Consider the following 18,425-nt stretch of genomic DNA (forward strand, 5'->3'; position numbering starts at 1 on the left):
CAGAGGTAGAGACCTGTTCTAAATCATCATCTAAACTCCAAGAGATCAGAACTCTTTTTTGGGTTAAAAAATATTTGTCCCATTCCATATCATCATATTCCAGAGTTTCCTGACCATCCCCCAACTCCGTTGTGCCATCAAACTTACTCTTTCTAAGAATGCCGCCATGGGCAACCTTTCTCTGCACCCCGTCATGGTAGCCTCTGCCTTTTGTGCTGCTATGAGCACCATCCTCCATTGTAGCGCACAGGATTACCTGCACCATAGGTGTGGTTTTGCAATCCTCAATATGCTTCCTCTGCTGGGAAGCATTACCCCTTTTACAAGCATCAGAGAAAGAAGCGGAGTCCCCTTCAGAGAAGGAAAAATAATTCTGATCTGAGAGGGTGTCCCCCTCTACTTGGCAAGAGCGGCGTCCTGTGCCTCTCTCACACAGGACCTAAGTTCGTCTTCCAAAACATTCCTAAAGAAATCTCCCCTCAGATTAACTGCAGGAAGAACCTGGGGATTGGTAGGCTCCATAGCGATATAACAGACAGGCTTATGTGCAGAAAGGACAAGGATGTACCCCTAAAGACAAGAGCCAACTTAACCTTGCTTGGTAACAATCCGTTCTCATTGAACTATTAATCCATCAGCCCAGTTTAAATGGACTAAAAAGATCTCAATCAGGCAGAGGATAGGCCAACATTTATTTATTTATTTAGTTTCTTATATCGCGCCAGAATCGACCCCAATGGGGTATCTCCGCGCTTTGCACGCCGGGATGGTAAGGTTTGTACCTCTGTAGATGAGCTATGGGCCATTATTCTTCCAGGAACAAGGTTGTTTTGAGCGTTTTCCTGAAGGATATGTGATTGGTGTTTTGTCTGAGACTAAGGGGCAGTTTATTCCACAAGGTTGGCCCCATAAGGGAGAGGGCACGGCCACCTTGCATGGTCTTCTTAATGAGCGGGGATTTTAATAGCAGTTGGTTACTTGATCGAAGAGGGCGATCAGGTTTATAGAACTGGAATTTTTCTATCTGCATCTGGAATTGTACCTTCAAAGGGACAAAGGTAAAGGGCTTCGATTTAGGAAATAATCCGCTCTATCTGAATGCGCAGCAAAAGAAACATGACAATATCATAAGCACTTATCTGTGGTGGAGCAGCCAATGAAAAGAGGATGATGACTGGATAGTTGAATTCACTGGACATTCTAATGTTTTCTGATGTATTAATGTTCTTTAAAGAGCTTCATGTTGGAGCAGCAATAGAAGATTTCTGCATTATGATAGCCTCCGATCTTGTAATGAAATTCCAATTACTTGAAATTCAGTCAGGGGCAATAACCAACAAATCCAGCCAAAGTTATTTCAAGTGAACAAGTAAGAGAGCCAGGATGGCCATGCACAAATGGCCAATGTGACGCAACGGGAATGCAATAGATTAATATCCTTAAATCAGTTAATTTTAAGTTAAAAAATTGCCTAATCTTAAATGTCAGGGCTATGTCTGTCTCTTGAGTCTAACTTTTTCCCTATAGATGTGTTGTTTATTCCAGTAACTTTGCCCAGATATCTTTGACTAAGGGGCAAACTAATTATACAAATCACCCATTTTTCATTACAGTTCCAACACTCGCTTAAAGCCCACTCTAAGTTTCAATACTAAAAAATGTTGATGAAACAAAGTGGGAAACCCTGCAGTTAATACCCTTTCAATGTCCCACTATTTTATCCACACAACATTATCACTTCAAAGTTGATACTGGTATATGGTGCTGCGGAGTCATTCCCACCAGGAGTTTCTTCAAATTGACATTTCTCCTTTAAGCAAACAGGTTTAGTTAATATTGCTCTCTTAACGGTGAATCATGAAACTGAAAAGCCGCTTAGCTTATGGTTAGCTACATAGATCTTTCTACCTTATTGTAAGGTTTCACCGCAGCAATACTTCTCTAGTTATAATACTTCGATGACATCTTTTCAGCTACTCATTCGCCCGATCACAGTACAAAAGCAAGTGCCTGACTGTTCATGACTCAGCTTTACCTATAGACATTAAATGGATCATCTACTCTTTGGATGATTTAATATCTATTTCCAGACATGCAACAGAGTGAGGCTTCCATGCAGACCTCACTAAAACCTGCCTTCTAAGCACTGGCATTTGCAGGAATAGACCATGAGAACCAGTTTCTGTTGCACGGTGGTCAATTGTATCTCTCTCCCCTTCAAGTTGCCTATTCTAAGTGCGACGAGAACCTAGTCTAAGCAGACATCATTTGACAAATATATTGATGTCTGCTAGGTGCATACAAGATCTAAAGGCCCTCTGTGCCTCAGTTGGTATTAACAATTCACTCTATCATGTTGTTAACATGGTGTTACCAGAATTTAAACTCAATGAAGAAATCTTTCTCTCAGTATATTTTTCAGCAGGGAAAACTATATAAAGTGGAGGTTAGGCGCATTGCTCATTTCTATATGGTTAGAACCAGAGCATGGCATTCTACAAAGAAAGAATGTGTTACTCATGGTGCAGTTGCACAGGCTGAGCTGATTCTGATGCTCTTACGGTTTCATCCAGAAGCAATACTCAGTCTTGTCAATAGGTTCTTAGGTTTTGCCTCAACCCTAAACTGGCCTTAGATGGTTGCTAATTCCTTTAGGATTACAATAGTTATCTTCATAGTGATTATGTGCTCCCTCCCATTCTTCAATTGCCTCTTGGCAGCTCCTCATTCACTGGTCAATCAAAACATAGATAGGACCCTTTTTCATATCAGGAAACTAGCATGAGGGCACCCGTGTCTAGACCCTGCATGCAATATTGTTGTTCAAAAGCTATCATACAAAGTTTCCAGCCCTACCATTAGGTGGTACGAGACTCACAATTTGACAATGTGAGACAGTCACATAAGAAGAGTGATGAGTTAACATAAAACTAACCTTAACCTTCTCCTATGTGTCATAGCATCCTCTTGGGGCGAGGTTGGAGTCTTTGGTCGACCCCCAACATTCTCTCATTCAGAACAAAATCCAGCGACAGGATAGCTTGGGGTACAAATGTGCTTTAGAAACTCACTAACCAATCCATTAAGGCCTTAAAAGAGCTGGGGCCCCTAATCTCCCCCAAAGTTTATTACATCTGTATTACACATCTCTACCAAATGGATAAAGACCTTCTATAATAACTGAACCCAGGAATTATTTTCTAAAAGTCAAATCAACATAGCTCAGTCTCATATATATACTGTTCAGGCCCTGAGGACTACTATACCAAATAAATATACATATATTGCTTAGAATATCCACAACTGATGGAAGTGAGAGTGCCATCAGAAGTATATGGCACAGGCTTTTCCAGAGACATCATCATCATACATCTTTCCTTGTTCGATCCTGAGTTTGACTCTGTCCACCAGGGAGACATTGGGCACGGCTAAACCTACATTTACCAAGATGCCAAGTGATTGTTTTCATGATACAATCACACATATTCCTATATCATAGACCCACTGAAATCACAGCTTAAAGTCCACAGCAATTCTCCATATCACAGTTCATTATTATGGGGGTGCTTTATCATCTTTTTTAAGTTCATCTTTTCTTTATTGTGAAATTTCCAGGCAATACAAATATATGCCACTTAGTAACACCATACAGTAAACATAAAGATGTAACGATGGAAATCCACAGATTACAAGAGGTCCACAGTGCTAAGGTAAGGACTATAAGCAATAATTTTCGTCTGACACAAACTTCCTTATGACCGTAGGAATTAGTTAAGTCTTTTTTGGATAAGAAATAAAAAAATAACCCTTCTAGTGACAAGTTTTTCAACCTCTGTAAGGCGTTAGTTACATGTGTCTGTCACAGCAGTACCATACTTACACAGAGATGTATAGAGATAAAAAGAATGCTTGAAACCTGGGGCGTAAAAGGTGGAGGGTCAGAGGATGTAGGACACCCTGCCTATCTGCTATAGGCCATCCAAATGGCCTTTGACTATCTTATGTTTTATATGACCCTTATTTCCAGTTATCACATGGATGCTCCTTTCACTACAATTCTCCCCTTTAGTATGGGCCATCTGTGGTAATGGTGTTTGTGATGCACTTTGCCAGAGTCCGCAACAGAGTGCCATGAGCATTTTTGCAAAAAATTCCATATTGGGCTTCAACACTTTGCGGTGTGCCAACACAAGATTTCCAACCCTTCCTGCAGCAAAAGACTTCTAAGATAGTGAACACTGTGCTATACCCTATAGCATACAATGCATGAAGATATATTCTGGGCAATGAACGTGTAGTTTACACTGTACGCTTGACTTCTGTTATATCACATTATCAATGTGTAAGTTATTTTTACTAGTATTTAATCCTGCAAAAATACCCTTGTATTTCAATGACAGGGAACCACACACCTGCCCCGATAAGGAACCAAATTCTTCTGCTCCTTAAAACACTAACCCAGAGACAAACCACTTCTACTTTCTGGAAGGCTAATTTAAAAATCAGACTCTCCGGTTTTTTAAAAACTCAATTCAGAGCAAAAGCATTATTTACCCTGAAGTCTCTAAATCATTGATAAACTATTGTGAAGTCCAACCCTCTGATTAACAAGATACATCCTCTGTTCAGTAAAATCTTGATCTAGTGCCAGCAAAATTTGTGACTTCAAATATAGAGCGCCGGTTTGAATAATTCTGTGTCTTAAGACATCATTAATTTTCCCTCTGCACCCTCAAACCGTGATCCACAATCAAACTTGTATGCATCCTAAGCTCCTGATGAACAACATGGCCTTCTGTACCTCATAGTATATCCCAGAGTCAGGTTCTCTTCCTCCTTAAATGTGTATGTAATAATTTACAATGCTGTTTATTTAAGAGAGAGGACAGAATCTATAGTCCTTGAGGGGTGGTGGACAGAGTCCTGTGGTCTACATGAGAAAGATCAGGGTTGTAAAGCCTTCTGCATCTTCCTAGGGCAGCCTAGAGTGTTCTGAGCTAAATGTGAGCTCCCAGGTTGATATTAACCAAGACAATAGCCATTCAGAATGCGGTAATCTGATATGGAAAGCTTAGCTCCTTTACAGTGTGTTCATGGCATACAATGTGTAATCTCACACTAGCTATAAACTAACTTGACATATCAGATAGCACTTAAGTGTAAGATGTCACCTCACTCTAGCAAATAACACCAATACTGCTATCTTATAGATGTATTATACTGGTCATTAAAAAACCACACAGTGCAGATGAAGCATTATGACATATGACCTTATCATGCTCTGGTCATAAGGTGATATATGGCAAGAGGCATGTCTCCTATGGTGTAAGATGTTATCTTAATTAGGTACATATTAATTTGGATTGTGAGGGATGTCTCTTATGGTATCAAACACCATCTTGCTGTGGGCAAAGGTACATCTTACGGTGCCTAAATGTAAATGTAAACACCATCTTAGTGGTGGTGTCAAGTAATGCCCCATGTCTGGGTACCAACAAAGTTATATAACAGAATTACAACCAACCTCTCGCTTTTGTCCTAGATAGTATAATAGCAGGAGTTGGGAAGCGTTATCTAAGCTGTACAAAGAGTTATGTTATATGATTTAATGGATGCTGTGACTGAGGTGACATCTCACACTGTGACAGATCTCACAAAATGGGTGTATATCTATAATTAATGCATACATATAATGTATTTGTCAAATGCCCTACAACAAAAATGGTCTTCCATCTCTTATGACTGTGAGGAATCATTATTTTCAATGACAACTGGTGATTTCTTTTCTGGTATAAGGCATGTATTATCATGTTAAGTGTACATTAAATGTATAGACTCTGAAAAGAATGTTCTCTGCGACTAAGCTATGTTGTTAAGTTCTTATGATTGTATGTCACAATATTGAAGTCAATAATATCAATCTACACCCACTGTAGTATTTCGACTAAAGTATATCGCCCAGGTAAATATATATAAGTACATTTAAATGTACTATTCTTAACTCCGCATCTATTACCTGGGTGACATAGTGGGAGTTGGAAGCCGATTTTGTTGCAGGTTGATATTTTGAAAATGATATTGCGACCAGTCAACCTATGCTTATTAAATGTAAGTAAGCGCTGACAGTGATGTGGCTCCTGGTGCAAAATATTAATTGTAGGTTTAAATTAAATTAATGACATTGAGGTTGATGTCTCTTAAGGTCATCTGGACATTCAAAAATCTTTTCTTAAGTATATTATTTTGAAAAAAACTTCTAATGAAATGAGGAATGTTTAATGTTGGGCTGCCTGTCGTCTACCATTGGTTAACATTTAATAAGGACAGAAACATGATATATTGAACGGTACCTTAGGGTGACCAGTTTTGACAGGGTGCACTTGATATTGATTTTCGGTAACATTTATTTTGATGTTTCTTTCTGGGCTTCATGCATTTCTTGGTCTGCATGCGTGGACCATTTTGAGGGCCTCGTACTGCTGATGGCATTGTGTTACAATTGTATCATCTCTCTGCACCTCAGCCCTTTGTAAACACAGTCTAATGGTGCAAAGAGAAATCTACACTTATGATACCGCCAGCAAAGTTAGGTCCACACAATGGCGGACTTACCTGGTACCCGCAAAAGTAAGAGTGTATCAAATTTATAATCATCAAAATTGAGTGAAACCCAGTCAAGCAAGTCATCATAAGGTACTTTGTGTAAAAAGCATAATTTTTCTCCATTGACTGGCACCTTTAATAAAGCACTTAAGTGATTTGTGCTCTGAGCTTTCAAGGCCAATTGGTGACTCAGGTGAGTAGTAACCTGGTCACTTGGCTATAAATTGGCATTTCAAATAAATCTAGATAAAAGTAGAGAACTGGCCCACTAGGACCAAACATTTACATCCATTATTTACATTCCTCACTTCTCTCATTACACTCCATCTGTACCACTCCATCCATCATGTTTCTTATTCCAGGGATCAGCTATCCAGTCTCTTCCGAGGTCACTCTCAGCTGGGTGTCTTTCAGTGCGGGTGGGGAGTCTAGGCATCTTCCACTTTTATACCCATTGGTGTTGCACATGCTGGACAAGGCAGAGGATGTCGTGTCCCCTGACCAAAGAGACTTCCATGGAATTGGGGGGTGATGAAAAGGTTAAATTAAGAGCACAGGCAGTCGAGGAAGACCAGATGCTTTGTGACTCAGCAACTGGATGTGGGATGGAGAGAAGAATACAAAAGACAAAAGTTGTTCTCTGGCATGGGGGAAACCCCCTCGAGGAATGGGTGCCTTATTCGTCACACTGCTTCCTTCCAAAATGCCACCCACTTCCCTACTGTACATTGAGTTACACTGCTAGATTCTTCTAGGCTCTCTCATCCCAGTAATGAGCTCTACCCCTTTGTCATTTCAGACACCAGGAGACAGAAATGGGCATTTGGTTGGGTAGAGTTGTCTGCATGTAGAGCTTGGTACAATTGATTGTTGCATAAAACAATACATAAGCTGTTCTGTCAGAAATGGTCTTACATGGATAACATCAGAAGCATACAAGAAAGTGGAAGGTGCCAGACTTCTTTCGTTTTCCTCCTCCTTGAGGCAGCTTGTGAGAGATACAGCAGTGAAGCCTGAAATATATTGCCTCTTGCTTACTGCCTGCTGCATGTCACCTCTGATGCCTGTTGCGGTGTCCCTATCAGATTAATGCCTCTGCAAATAACTGCATGCTTCCACTTCCTTTCCATAACACTTCATCCCTTGAGTTGTCACACTAGACAAGAGAAAACAAAAGGAGGCACACCGCCTTTAGACTTCACCCAAGTAGCAGCCTACAAGAGGCTATACAGCACTGGTGAGACTTAGACTTCTCTTGTGATCATTTCGGTTGTTCTGCTGATGAACTGAGATACATGGGGAGAATAGCTACTTGTCTAAGGCTGATCTTAATATGCTGAAATCGAGCTCCTGTGTTAAACCCAGTCCTCAACGGCTAGCCCATATCGCCTGTCTCTGAATTGTAAATGGTGATATGTCGTCAATTACTACAGCAACCTTTTTAGGTCATGTTTTGTGGCACCTCTGATGGAGTGTAGTGGATGTGATACAGTAGCTTCTCTGATCTTTCTTTAGAGAGCTTCAGTCTAGTGCACAGTCAGAACTATTCTTGATGTAGCACTTCAGAAAGAATTTTGTGGCTCCGAAGGGATCCCTGGGCCAGGAGTTTCTGCTGCAGCAGAGATTGCTGTTGCTGCAGAGACCAGAGCCCGTGTCTTACCAAGGTGAGGTCGCCTTTTTAGGACATTAGTAGTAACACTTAGGTATTCTAAACCTGATAATTTAGACATTGAAAATAAGGGTACTTTCCGCAGAGATCTCACCATATGTTCTGTATATCATCAGTATCCTTATGTCTCAGCCTCTTCTGTCCTATGAATCGAACCAATCCGGTGCAAGCGCGCCACCTACTAACATCTGTCATTTCAAGAATGATATAAACCTCAGACAGAACAACAGCTCAGCCACGAGCATTACATGCAGGGGAAGAACTAATAATGAGAAAAGAAGAGACAGGCCTGGAGTCAGCTGGAACTCCTGCAACTAGAACCTTCCCTAAAGATCGAGGGCAAAGACCAAGGCATTGGACCCCACAGGCATGAACAGAACTTATTAGGTGCAGTGGGTACGTACAACATTCATGAAACAACAGCATAGTGGGAAACGGTGATAACATTAAGCAATCTCATTACAAGGGAGACCCTCCTGCTTTGAGATAGTCTGAATAGGCCGTTGTTGAGTCAACTTAACGGAAGAGGGTCACTTTACCGCCCTTAGTCAGTTCAAATACTGTACATTGGCTTGGGATTCCTTTGACAAAGACCTTCTTCTATAGTTAATGGAAATCTTAGCTCTTGGCAATGATAACAGGGCTAATGTGAAGGGAAAACAACTGCCCCCGAGCTACATGTAGCACTCTACCTTGTTTTGCAGCCTATCGAAGAATCACGTCCCATTGTGGCGCCTGTTAAAAATTCAGCAGCACAGGTCTACGACCTCGCAGCTTGCCACAAGTTGTTCTTGTGGTTAGTGCTGACCTGTGTACTAACCACAGGAGGTATACATACCCATTGTGTTCCTAAGAAAGGTCTCAGTCTGTAACTCTTTCTCTCCTTCATGTTCTTCTCAACCCAGCAACCTCTTGCTTTTCACCAGTTTCTCCAAGAAGTCCTCCACGGCATTGATCAAAATTATAGCACAGCTCTTGAAATATGCATAAGAGCCATTTGAATCCTGCTGTTCCGCTGCTAAAATCTTGAAGACTGCAATTTGATTCTCTACTGACTGTAGGAATTTCACCACCCTAGCCAGCCTAATCAACTTTTCCGCCAATCTCTTCTTGACCTTTCATGCGAAGGCTCTCAAATGAAACTATGAATGCCCACTCGCCTGCTATGGTACTGTGTTTGTCTACTCAAGTAGGTTCACTCGCCTCAGGCACTCCAGAGTCAGTGTGTCAGTCAGGGTGGAAATAGTACTCCACAGATGATAAGGGGGCCTCTGAAGTCTACCTCTGTTGTATGTTGTCCTATATAGACCATTTTTGTTATTTTCCATTTGCACCTCTCCCAATAGAAAATGTTTTTTTCTCATGGTTTAAATTGTGTTGTTGCACTGCATGCCTCCACTCTGCCTATACCACCCTTATGCTCCTGAAAGTTCATAGCCTCAACAACCACCACACATTCTCTAGATGGTGGAATTTTATGTCCTAAGGAGTCTGGGAACTGATGGGGAAACACGTTGAATCCAGAGAATCCACAATAGGACACAAAGGAATCCCCATTCCACACTTCTGTGCATCAGCGGCCCTTAATTCCACCCGGATCCCTCAAAGAATGGTTGATGCAGCGGCCATCTTGGATCCAAGCAGGACTGGAGCAAACACAGCATCACCACCTTGCTGTACAGGCACAGCGGCTCCAATAAACTCCTTTTGATGTCACCGGAAGCAGCTCCAGTTCACCTGCCCAGCAAATGCTGCAGCACACTAAGAATCTCTCTTAGTACGGAATCAAACTTTGGTGAAGTCAGCAGTGATGCAGAGCACAGGGAGAAGCATTTAACCTGTGGCCCGCATGACCAAAACCCACCCGGAAGACTCTTATTGGACAAGATCAGACGATCCCCTCTCCAAGACATTATAGAATGTGTTTTTAAAAAATTGCATTACAGAAAGGAAAATTTTGATGCACATAACTTTATTTTTGCAGTACATTTATTCATATTTATTAGGTTCACATTTTTTCAGGCCAAACATATAGAACTAATGTTTCCATTTTCATGAATGCAATTTTAAAGCAACCATGAGTAAGTAGCTTGTGGAGGTTTTCCCTTGCCATGCCGCAAAACTTATCTGGTACCCATCCTTGTCCCTAAAGTAGTATTACAAAATAAAAGTGTTTTTTTATGTAGAACTTCATAACTCACTTCTTCCATTTCGAAGCCCTCTAAAACCATAACCCCGGGCGGAGACCTCTGCTCCGCTTGCCGAGTGTGTGGGGATTTGCCTGCTCTACGTTCCCCAGAGAAGGCAAATCACTGCACACTCCATGGCAGGGCAGAGTTGGCCAGTCCTGCCTCACACCCCCTATTAACAATTGATTACAACTTAAATAAAAAGAGTTTAAAGTAAAGAAAAAAACACTTACCTTGTCTGCAGCGTCCCCGGGCTGCCCTCCTCCTCTTCATCGCCATCTCTGGGAAAACTGCACATGCACATTTCTCAAAAGAAATGCGCATGCCCGGGGTGAAGTGAGCATCACTCTAAAATCCAGCACAACCAATAATCTATTGCCTATTCTTTCCCAGTATGCTCAGACCCCTGGGCACTCCCAAATCATATGTATCAGGGAACCCTGCATCAGACAGCCCTGCAGACAGGGGTCATCACCCGTTCTCCCCATCCAGGAGTGCCGGCTCCTTGTATAGTAAGTCCTGTGAGAGAGTTTCAGTTGAAAATAACAAAAATCCTGCCCTGATCGCCACCTCTCCCTGGTATCAACACGCCATAACCCAGTCATCTTAGTCAAGTCTGCCCAGATTCCTCTCTCATTTTTCTCATAGCATGTCAAGAGGTGGAAGGCAGTTATAAAGTACCTGGATACTGCGTTGCTCTTCAGAGAAGCGCCCAGCACCCTATATTGCAACGAGAATTCAAATATTTGGAAAGATAGTTCATTTTGTAGAGGGCCACTCGCCCCAGTAGACAGACTGATCGTTTCCTCCACCTCTTCACATCGCTCCTATATGCCTCCAGGATCCTCAGCATATTTTGTTGGAGAAATTATTCTCATGTAGTGTTATAAAGATTCCTAGGTACCGGAAACCCCGAGTGAGGGGTACCTCCCTTCCCGACTTAGATTGCCCTTCACCAACGGAAACACCACAGATTTGTGACAATAAGGATTCAAGCAGCGGATCCAAAAATGTCTAAAATGCACATGATTCTTGATATGGAGTGCTGGGGTCTGCCTGATATAGCAGGATATCATCTGTATATAGTGAGATGACGTCCTTCCACCTCAGATCCCATCAGAGGCAGTGGATCAATACATCTGTGCAGATCCAAGTTGTTAGGAACTCAAGTGCCACTGCGAAAAGCAGGGGGGCCAGCAGACACTCCTGCCAAGTACCTCTGGGTAGTCCAAATTCCCTCGAGAACCACCTGTTGACTCTGGCCACAGGATCCCTATATAGTAGCCCAACCAAAGATAGGAAGTTCAGACCAAAGCCCATCTTTACAAGGACAGCCTGCATGTCGGGCCATTCCAACGAATCGAATGGTTTCTCAGCATGTAGGGCCAATAGGACCCCCCATTCACTCAATCTGTCACAATGAGTCGAGCATCCCATCAACCGCCTCAATTTATGCCTTCTAGCCCTGTAAGGCATAAAGCCGGATTGATCCGGAGCCACTAGGGACTCCACCACCTGCACCAAATGATTTACCAACCCTTTTGTTAGTATCTGCATTTCCACGGTGAGCAACGAAATGGGCCTGTAGGAGGCGCAGTCATCAAGCACCTTCCACCCCTTATGTATCAAACCAATCGTCAACCCTCTGAGATCTTTTAGAAGCCTGCCCACTTTTCGGGCCTTATGAAAAACTTAATGCAGCGGCCCTACAGCTCTGGATTTCTTGAATTTAAAGAATTCTGTTGGACACCCATGGGGGCCTGGGATTCTGCCACTATGCATTTGGGTTATGGCCTCAGCATTCTCCCCTTCGGTAATCTCCTCTTCCAACAATAGTCTCTGTTCGGTCTCAAGTTTGGGGGTCAAAATATCCTTGGCAAACCTATCCAGGTCTTGCCGCCTATCATCAGTGCGGGTTCTATAAAGGTCTTCCACAAAGGCAGCGAATGCTTGCACAATTCCGATGGGAGTCTTCTTATCACTGACGTCTCCGTTCTGATTCCCCGTATCCACCTCTGCCTTTCGTTCTTTTTAGCCAACCAGGCTAGGAGTTTTCCCACCTTATTAGTCACTTCGTATAGCATGCCCTGCTTTGCTCAGAACTGGGCTCGGGCTTTTTGGTGTACAACTGCTGTATACTGTTGTCTCGCCTCTTTAATTCTATGAGCCAGTTCTCTGGCGGGCGAGGCAACATAATCCCTCTTTCACTTTAATAGCCACTCCTCCACCTCCCTACTTTCCTCGTCCCTCTTCCTCTTATCCACTAAATGGGCAATTTGCTGCCATCTGGTCACTACTGTGTAAGCTTCCCACAAGTCCACCTCGGACTTGACAGTCCCAGTACTGTCTGCTGAGTACAGATCTGTTGTAGTGGCGGTCATCTGTCTAGTATCTCTGTCCGTCTGTTCTCAAACATCCAGCCGTCAAATCCCCCTCAGGCCTGGGACTCCGATTACGTTTGTGATCAGGGGTAAATAATCCGATATTCCATGTGGCATAAAGCTCATGTGACTGAACCTATCCATTTGGTGGTGCGGTGCTAGGATATGGTCTAGTCTAGACAGAAGCATCATGGAGCTGGACGCGTACAAGTACTGACACTGCCCCGGATGTTCTTCCCATCAAGGGTCTAACAACCGCATGGCCTCTATGAAATTGGCGAAATGTGAGCCTGCTGTTGGTCCCTCTGGGGTGCAGCTGGGCCACAGTGGATTCTGTTTCACCTACTCTGTTCACCAATTTCCTGTGGTCTGTGCAAAGACGCCCCAGAGCCACTGGATCAATTTTTCTTTCTAGGGCCACTTTAATATTTCCAATGGGCGCCAAAAGTGCTGTAGTATGGTCTTCCAGGCCCAAGCCTGGTGCAGTCTACTCTTAACAGTGTCCTGAACAGTCTTTCGGGCCTTCTGAGTCTCCACCGTTGGACTCAGTCTCACAAGATGGCAGTGTGGGGCCTCCTGGGATCACGCCTCAACCGAGATCCTGTTTGCTCTGGTCATTTTACAAACATTATGCACTGGATTCTAGTTCCTTGACTTACACCCAGTTTGGACCAGCTATAGAACTTTTTTGGCAAGACCATTTCTGAATCTTGTCGGCCTCCCTTACTCCATTATAATGTAAGTCATTCCTGTTTGTAGGTCAGAATAGGGTGAAACGTGAGATAAGTCAATTGTACTCATTGCTTTCCTAGTCTTTCAGCTTTTGTATAATCCGTCTTCCTTCTCTAGCAACCGATCGAAATTAAAATTCGTAAACACTGAAGAACACTGCCTATATGCAGCATCCCTGAATGCACTTAAAATGTAGAAGTAAAAATCTTAATAAAAGTAAAAATTGCCAATTTATGTACACTTGGGGTCTCCTGTACAAAGATTCCAAATAACAAAATCGTAAATTACGACTAATAATGATTTGGAATGTGCAATTTTCTTATTTGTAATGTACTAAAATGGATTTGGTAAAAGTTGTTGCAATTTGCGGACCAACTTCTACCAAATGCATTGGTATTTTGTGAATCGGCCCATGTACATGGTTCACAAAATACAGAATCGTAGTGGGTCCCAATTCGACCTACCTCTTCAAAGGTCATGAGTTAGGTTGAAAAGTGTGATTGGCATTATTCACAGGATGGTGACCTGCTGGATCAGCAGACCACCAGGTCTGTGATTTCTTTTAAATAAAGGATTTTTTTAATTCAGCCTGTTCTCATTAAAGGAAAACGGGATGTGTTTAAAAAAAATTGAAAAGTTGACAAACCTTCTTTACGGGTAGGCAATAGTACCATGGACCACTGCCTACTCCTAAAATCGTTTTTGTCAACGTTCACAAAGGGGAAATGGTTCCATGTGTACCCCTTCCAGTTTGTGGATAATTTACCACCTTTTGTAAGTTGGTGGTAAAATATTAATGTTTTTTGGCGACCAGGTTTTGTTCCTAAATTATAATACATACCATAACAATTTGATTCCTAACTTACTGTTTCAGAGGGCTTGCGTACGGTAAAAGCCTTTGTACATGAGGCCCAATATTTCCATTTTTGAATTTTAATATACATGCATAAGAGAAATATCATAAATAGTAGAATATTTAAACCGGGGTAAAACATTTAGATACACTGCTGCCAAAGACCTTTTCCGTGTTCTCTTATTTGAAAGAGAAAAGTGAGGGAAATAATCCAATAAGACTGCAGCCTGACAGCGGGAGTGTGCTCTCAGTTTAAAACTCGCTTTGGAACATTGTATTGTTGAGCACCCCATTGAAAACAACGGAGTACTCCAGGGTTCTAATGGCCTGTAGAAGCCCGGGGCTTCAACATCAACTGTCCAGAAAAAAACTCATGAAACATTTTAAGACTTTTGATTCCTAACAAAAATATATCTTCTGATAGGTGTGGTATTTCTCTACGTTTTTCCTTCAGCTTTTTTCTCAGCAAGAGAAGTCGAAGTCTTCTGATGGGCATATTGTCAAATTGGTAGAAAGTGGGGGTTTCTCTGCGTTTCCCCAGGTTTTTGTATCATTTTGTTTTGATGAGGGCTAACTTCTCAATGGATTGATAATGTTAAATAAGAAATGGAACAGCTATTGCTGTGATGAGGATTAAAATCTTTTAGAATGTGTCTGATCTCAGCATCAGAACTGCGGATCAGCAAATGGGTCATAGATGAGCTGCACTCCTACTCAAGTGCTTCTGGCATCTCTTCTGCTACCTCATGTAGATTTCTTGCCAGCTACATTGGGCCTTAACATCACTAACCTTTATGTCATAAGGCAAAAATGTTATGAAGCACTAGCATAATGAAGCATCAGTGTCGTGAAACATTAAAGTCATGAAGCATCAACATGGCGAAGCCTTGACATCCTTGACACGTTGACTTGATGAACCCTCAAGAGCATTTAATTCTTTGACACCATGAAGCATTGTTGTCATGAAGGACATGCATACCTTGGACATCATTAAGCCTTTTTGCTAAGACCTATGAGGCCTGAATGCATTTGACATCATGAAGCTTTGTGGTTGTGGACCACTTTGATGTCATGAAGCCTCAACCCTATGTACCCTTTAGCTCATTAAGCCTTGAAACCAGGAATGGGTGTGCTAAAAACCACCTCCGTGCAGTGAGCTTATTTCCACTACAAACCCGGTTTGTTCTCGCTATCCACAAACGCCGATCATGCTGTGCTACTGTTCCCTCATTCTGTTCTCACTTCCTCTACTTCATATCCCTAACATCCCATGATGATCATTCCAAGGGTATTAGATGATATTACACCCTGCAGAGATCCAGTTCAGAATTGGTTAGGAAAGGATCAGATTGGCTGGGATGTTGTGTTGATCTTCTGGTGCCATTGAAAAGCTGGTGGCCTGGAACCTGCTGCATGGCTTGACTCGCCTCCACTTCCTGATGTGTTGTAGCATGGCTTGGGTTGTACAGCATGTTTCGGTTCTTGTACATCCAGTCTGCGAGCATGGCATCATGTAGGTGTGAACTGATGACATTTTCACTTGTCCCATCAGTGTGTCTGGCTTTCTATCTGGCTGTTATTTCTTTATTTTTGAATGCTCTTTCACAGAATGGCACTTTGTTGGAGTATGTTCTCTGTCTCTGGATAATAATGCATGCACCCTCTCTTCCCAGGGTATGTTGGCTTTGACTATCTTTTGATACCTGTGTTCTTCTGGATGGGCTGTAACTTAGTAAACCATCAAGAGGAGTAGTGATAATGATCTACATTTGATTGGTAGGGCTGCACACTGAGTGAGGTATAATGCATGGAGATGGTTTTTAGGAGAATGCATAGCTGTGTGTTCTAGGGAGGGATATACTAGGATGTAGATTGCTCAAGGAGCTAAATGGTGGAATTGAGCACACATTAACATTTTTATCTGTACCAGTTAGATGTCTGTCTGATTTAGTGGAAGAAGCTTAAAAATTCTACCGGAACATTGGTTTGTACTTGTATACGTAACCTAGGAGAGTGACTCTTTCTGAGGTCTCATGGGTGACAAAAATTCTGTTTAGAGATCTGGATCACAATGAAGGCTGGACCCTATCCCTCTCAAAGATCAGGTCCAAAAAATCAAAGACCAGTCTTACTAAATGGTCACATAAAGGCAAGATCCTTCAGATAGAAACACTGCTCTACCCAGTGATGTGCACTGAGAGTTAGCTAGATTAAACTGTTTAAGTCAGGAGGAATAATAGCTTGAGTCTGTTATTCTCTACAATAGGAGAGGTTCAAGATAGGAAATAATCATGATTAATCCCCGATGGGCTTGACACAGAAAGATATTTATTAGCCCAAGGCAGGAAGGAAGTCACTGCATAGATAGGGGCTTCATGGCAGGAAGGCATCGACATTAGTGCCACGGTATCAAAGCATTAAAAAAAATTCTGTGTGGCCCACAGCAGGGACACACTAGAGTAACTGACTATCAGGTCCAAGGTAGACAAGTCCTACAAGCCAAGCGCCAGGCAGGAAGACATATGTATTGTCATCAAGTAAATCCAAGTTTAAAAAAAGCACAACATTGACTGGTCAGGCAGCACATTCAAGACTGGAAGAATTTTGAGTTGATGTGAATAAAGTCCAAGGAAGGAAAGCTATAGCTCCCGTCCTTGAGAACCAATTCTAAAGAATACTAGATTTAGGGCTCAACATAACATTCCATATCAGAAGATGTATAACAGATTTTTCTTGTAGTCGCAAACTCTCATACAGTCCCTTATGAAGCAGTCTATGGGTGTGCGTGTCTTTTTTACTTTTGGTCTGTGTGTCATTGTTTCAACTACCCAAAGCTAATGTTGGAATGCTTTACCCTTCCCTACGAGCATGATGTTTCCAGACTGACTACCCAGTAATGCCAGTAATTTGTGCCACTTCCAAATCTTTCCTCCGGAGGCTGTTAATCCTGTCTCTCTACTTGCAGATTCTTATTTGAGGGCGGAGAGGAGCTCAGCGGGTAAGGCTGGAGGCATGAGCCCCCTCCTCCCCGCTGGGGTCAATTCCTTCACAGCTGTACCTGTCTCTTTTGTCCACAGGGGGAGGGGATGCACCAGCTGCGAGAGGCCCTGAAGATTTTAGCAGAGAGAGTATTAATCTTGGAGACAATGATTGGGATTCATGGTGAGTAGAGACAGATAGATGGACAGGAGCTTCAGATGACTGCTCGGAAGAGGCCCTGAACTGTGTGGTTGGCCATTCGCCATTCTTTCATCTGTTATGACCACAAATGCCACCAATGTGTGAAAACAGTTGCTATGTCTGAAGTAACTTGAGTATTCAGTAAAGTTAAAGAGTTGCTTACCAGTGAGGATGAGGTGTTCCATTTGACAATACCACATGCAACTTTCAGTTATGGCATTAGAGAAGTCCACCCTGATTGCATCACAGGAGAGCATAGTTGCATGTTAGTGTTAAGTCCAGACATCACATCAGGCCTTGCTGCTGTTTATATTATGGAACAAGATCTTTGTATTGCCCATATACCCAACGGAAGAGTGCCCTAACCTGAGAAACAATTGGAGGAACCAGGAAAAGACGCTAATCTAATGATGTCATAGAATGGTCCAGCAATGCAATATCTTCACAGCAGGCACGATTTAGACTTCTGTGGAGCCTAAACACTGATAATTCAGATGAGCTCTTCAGATCATTAGCAATGTTTGCTCCCATGAGTGTTAAAGATGTGCTGAGAGCTATCCAACTATCCCTTCAAACCATTGCTCCCAGATGATGCCGAACTCCCTCTCCACCAACAAAGACACTTATCTGTGTCTTCATTTTCACCAGACTCTGAATCAAGAGGTTGCTCCATGTACATTGTACTACAAAAATAATAACACCCTAATTCCCAGTGTCACCATACCTGTAAAACTGAGCACTAATGGTGTTTGGGCCCAGTTCTGAATCATGGGCTTCAATCAAAATGTACTTGGTCCCAGGTTTTTGCCTACACAATT

At 42.4% G+C, this 18,425-nt stretch overlaps 1 protein-coding gene across 3 annotated transcripts in view; it reads left to right on the forward strand.

Moving 5' to 3' along the window:
• The window catches only part of EMID1 (EMI domain containing 1), a 451,838-nt gene that overhangs the window by 417,210 nt on the left and 16,203 nt on the right, over nt 1-18,425 (forward strand). The window contains exon 14 of one of the 3 annotated variants that reach the window (XM_086951002.1): nt 17,505-17,589. The exons of the other annotated variants lie outside the window; for them this stretch is intronic. Coding sequence (XP_086807128.1) covers nt 17,505-17,589 — 85 coding nt within the window. The remainder of the gene's footprint in view (nt 1-17,504; nt 17,590-18,425) is intronic. 3 annotated transcript variants of the gene reach the window in all.

Source organism: Lissotriton vulgaris, unplaced genomic scaffold (genome assembly GCF_964263255.1).
Source record: "Lissotriton vulgaris unplaced genomic scaffold, aLisVul1.2 SCAFFOLD_852, whole genome shotgun sequence".
NCBI classification, from domain to species: domain Eukaryota; kingdom Metazoa; phylum Chordata; class Amphibia; order Caudata; family Salamandridae; genus Lissotriton; species Lissotriton vulgaris.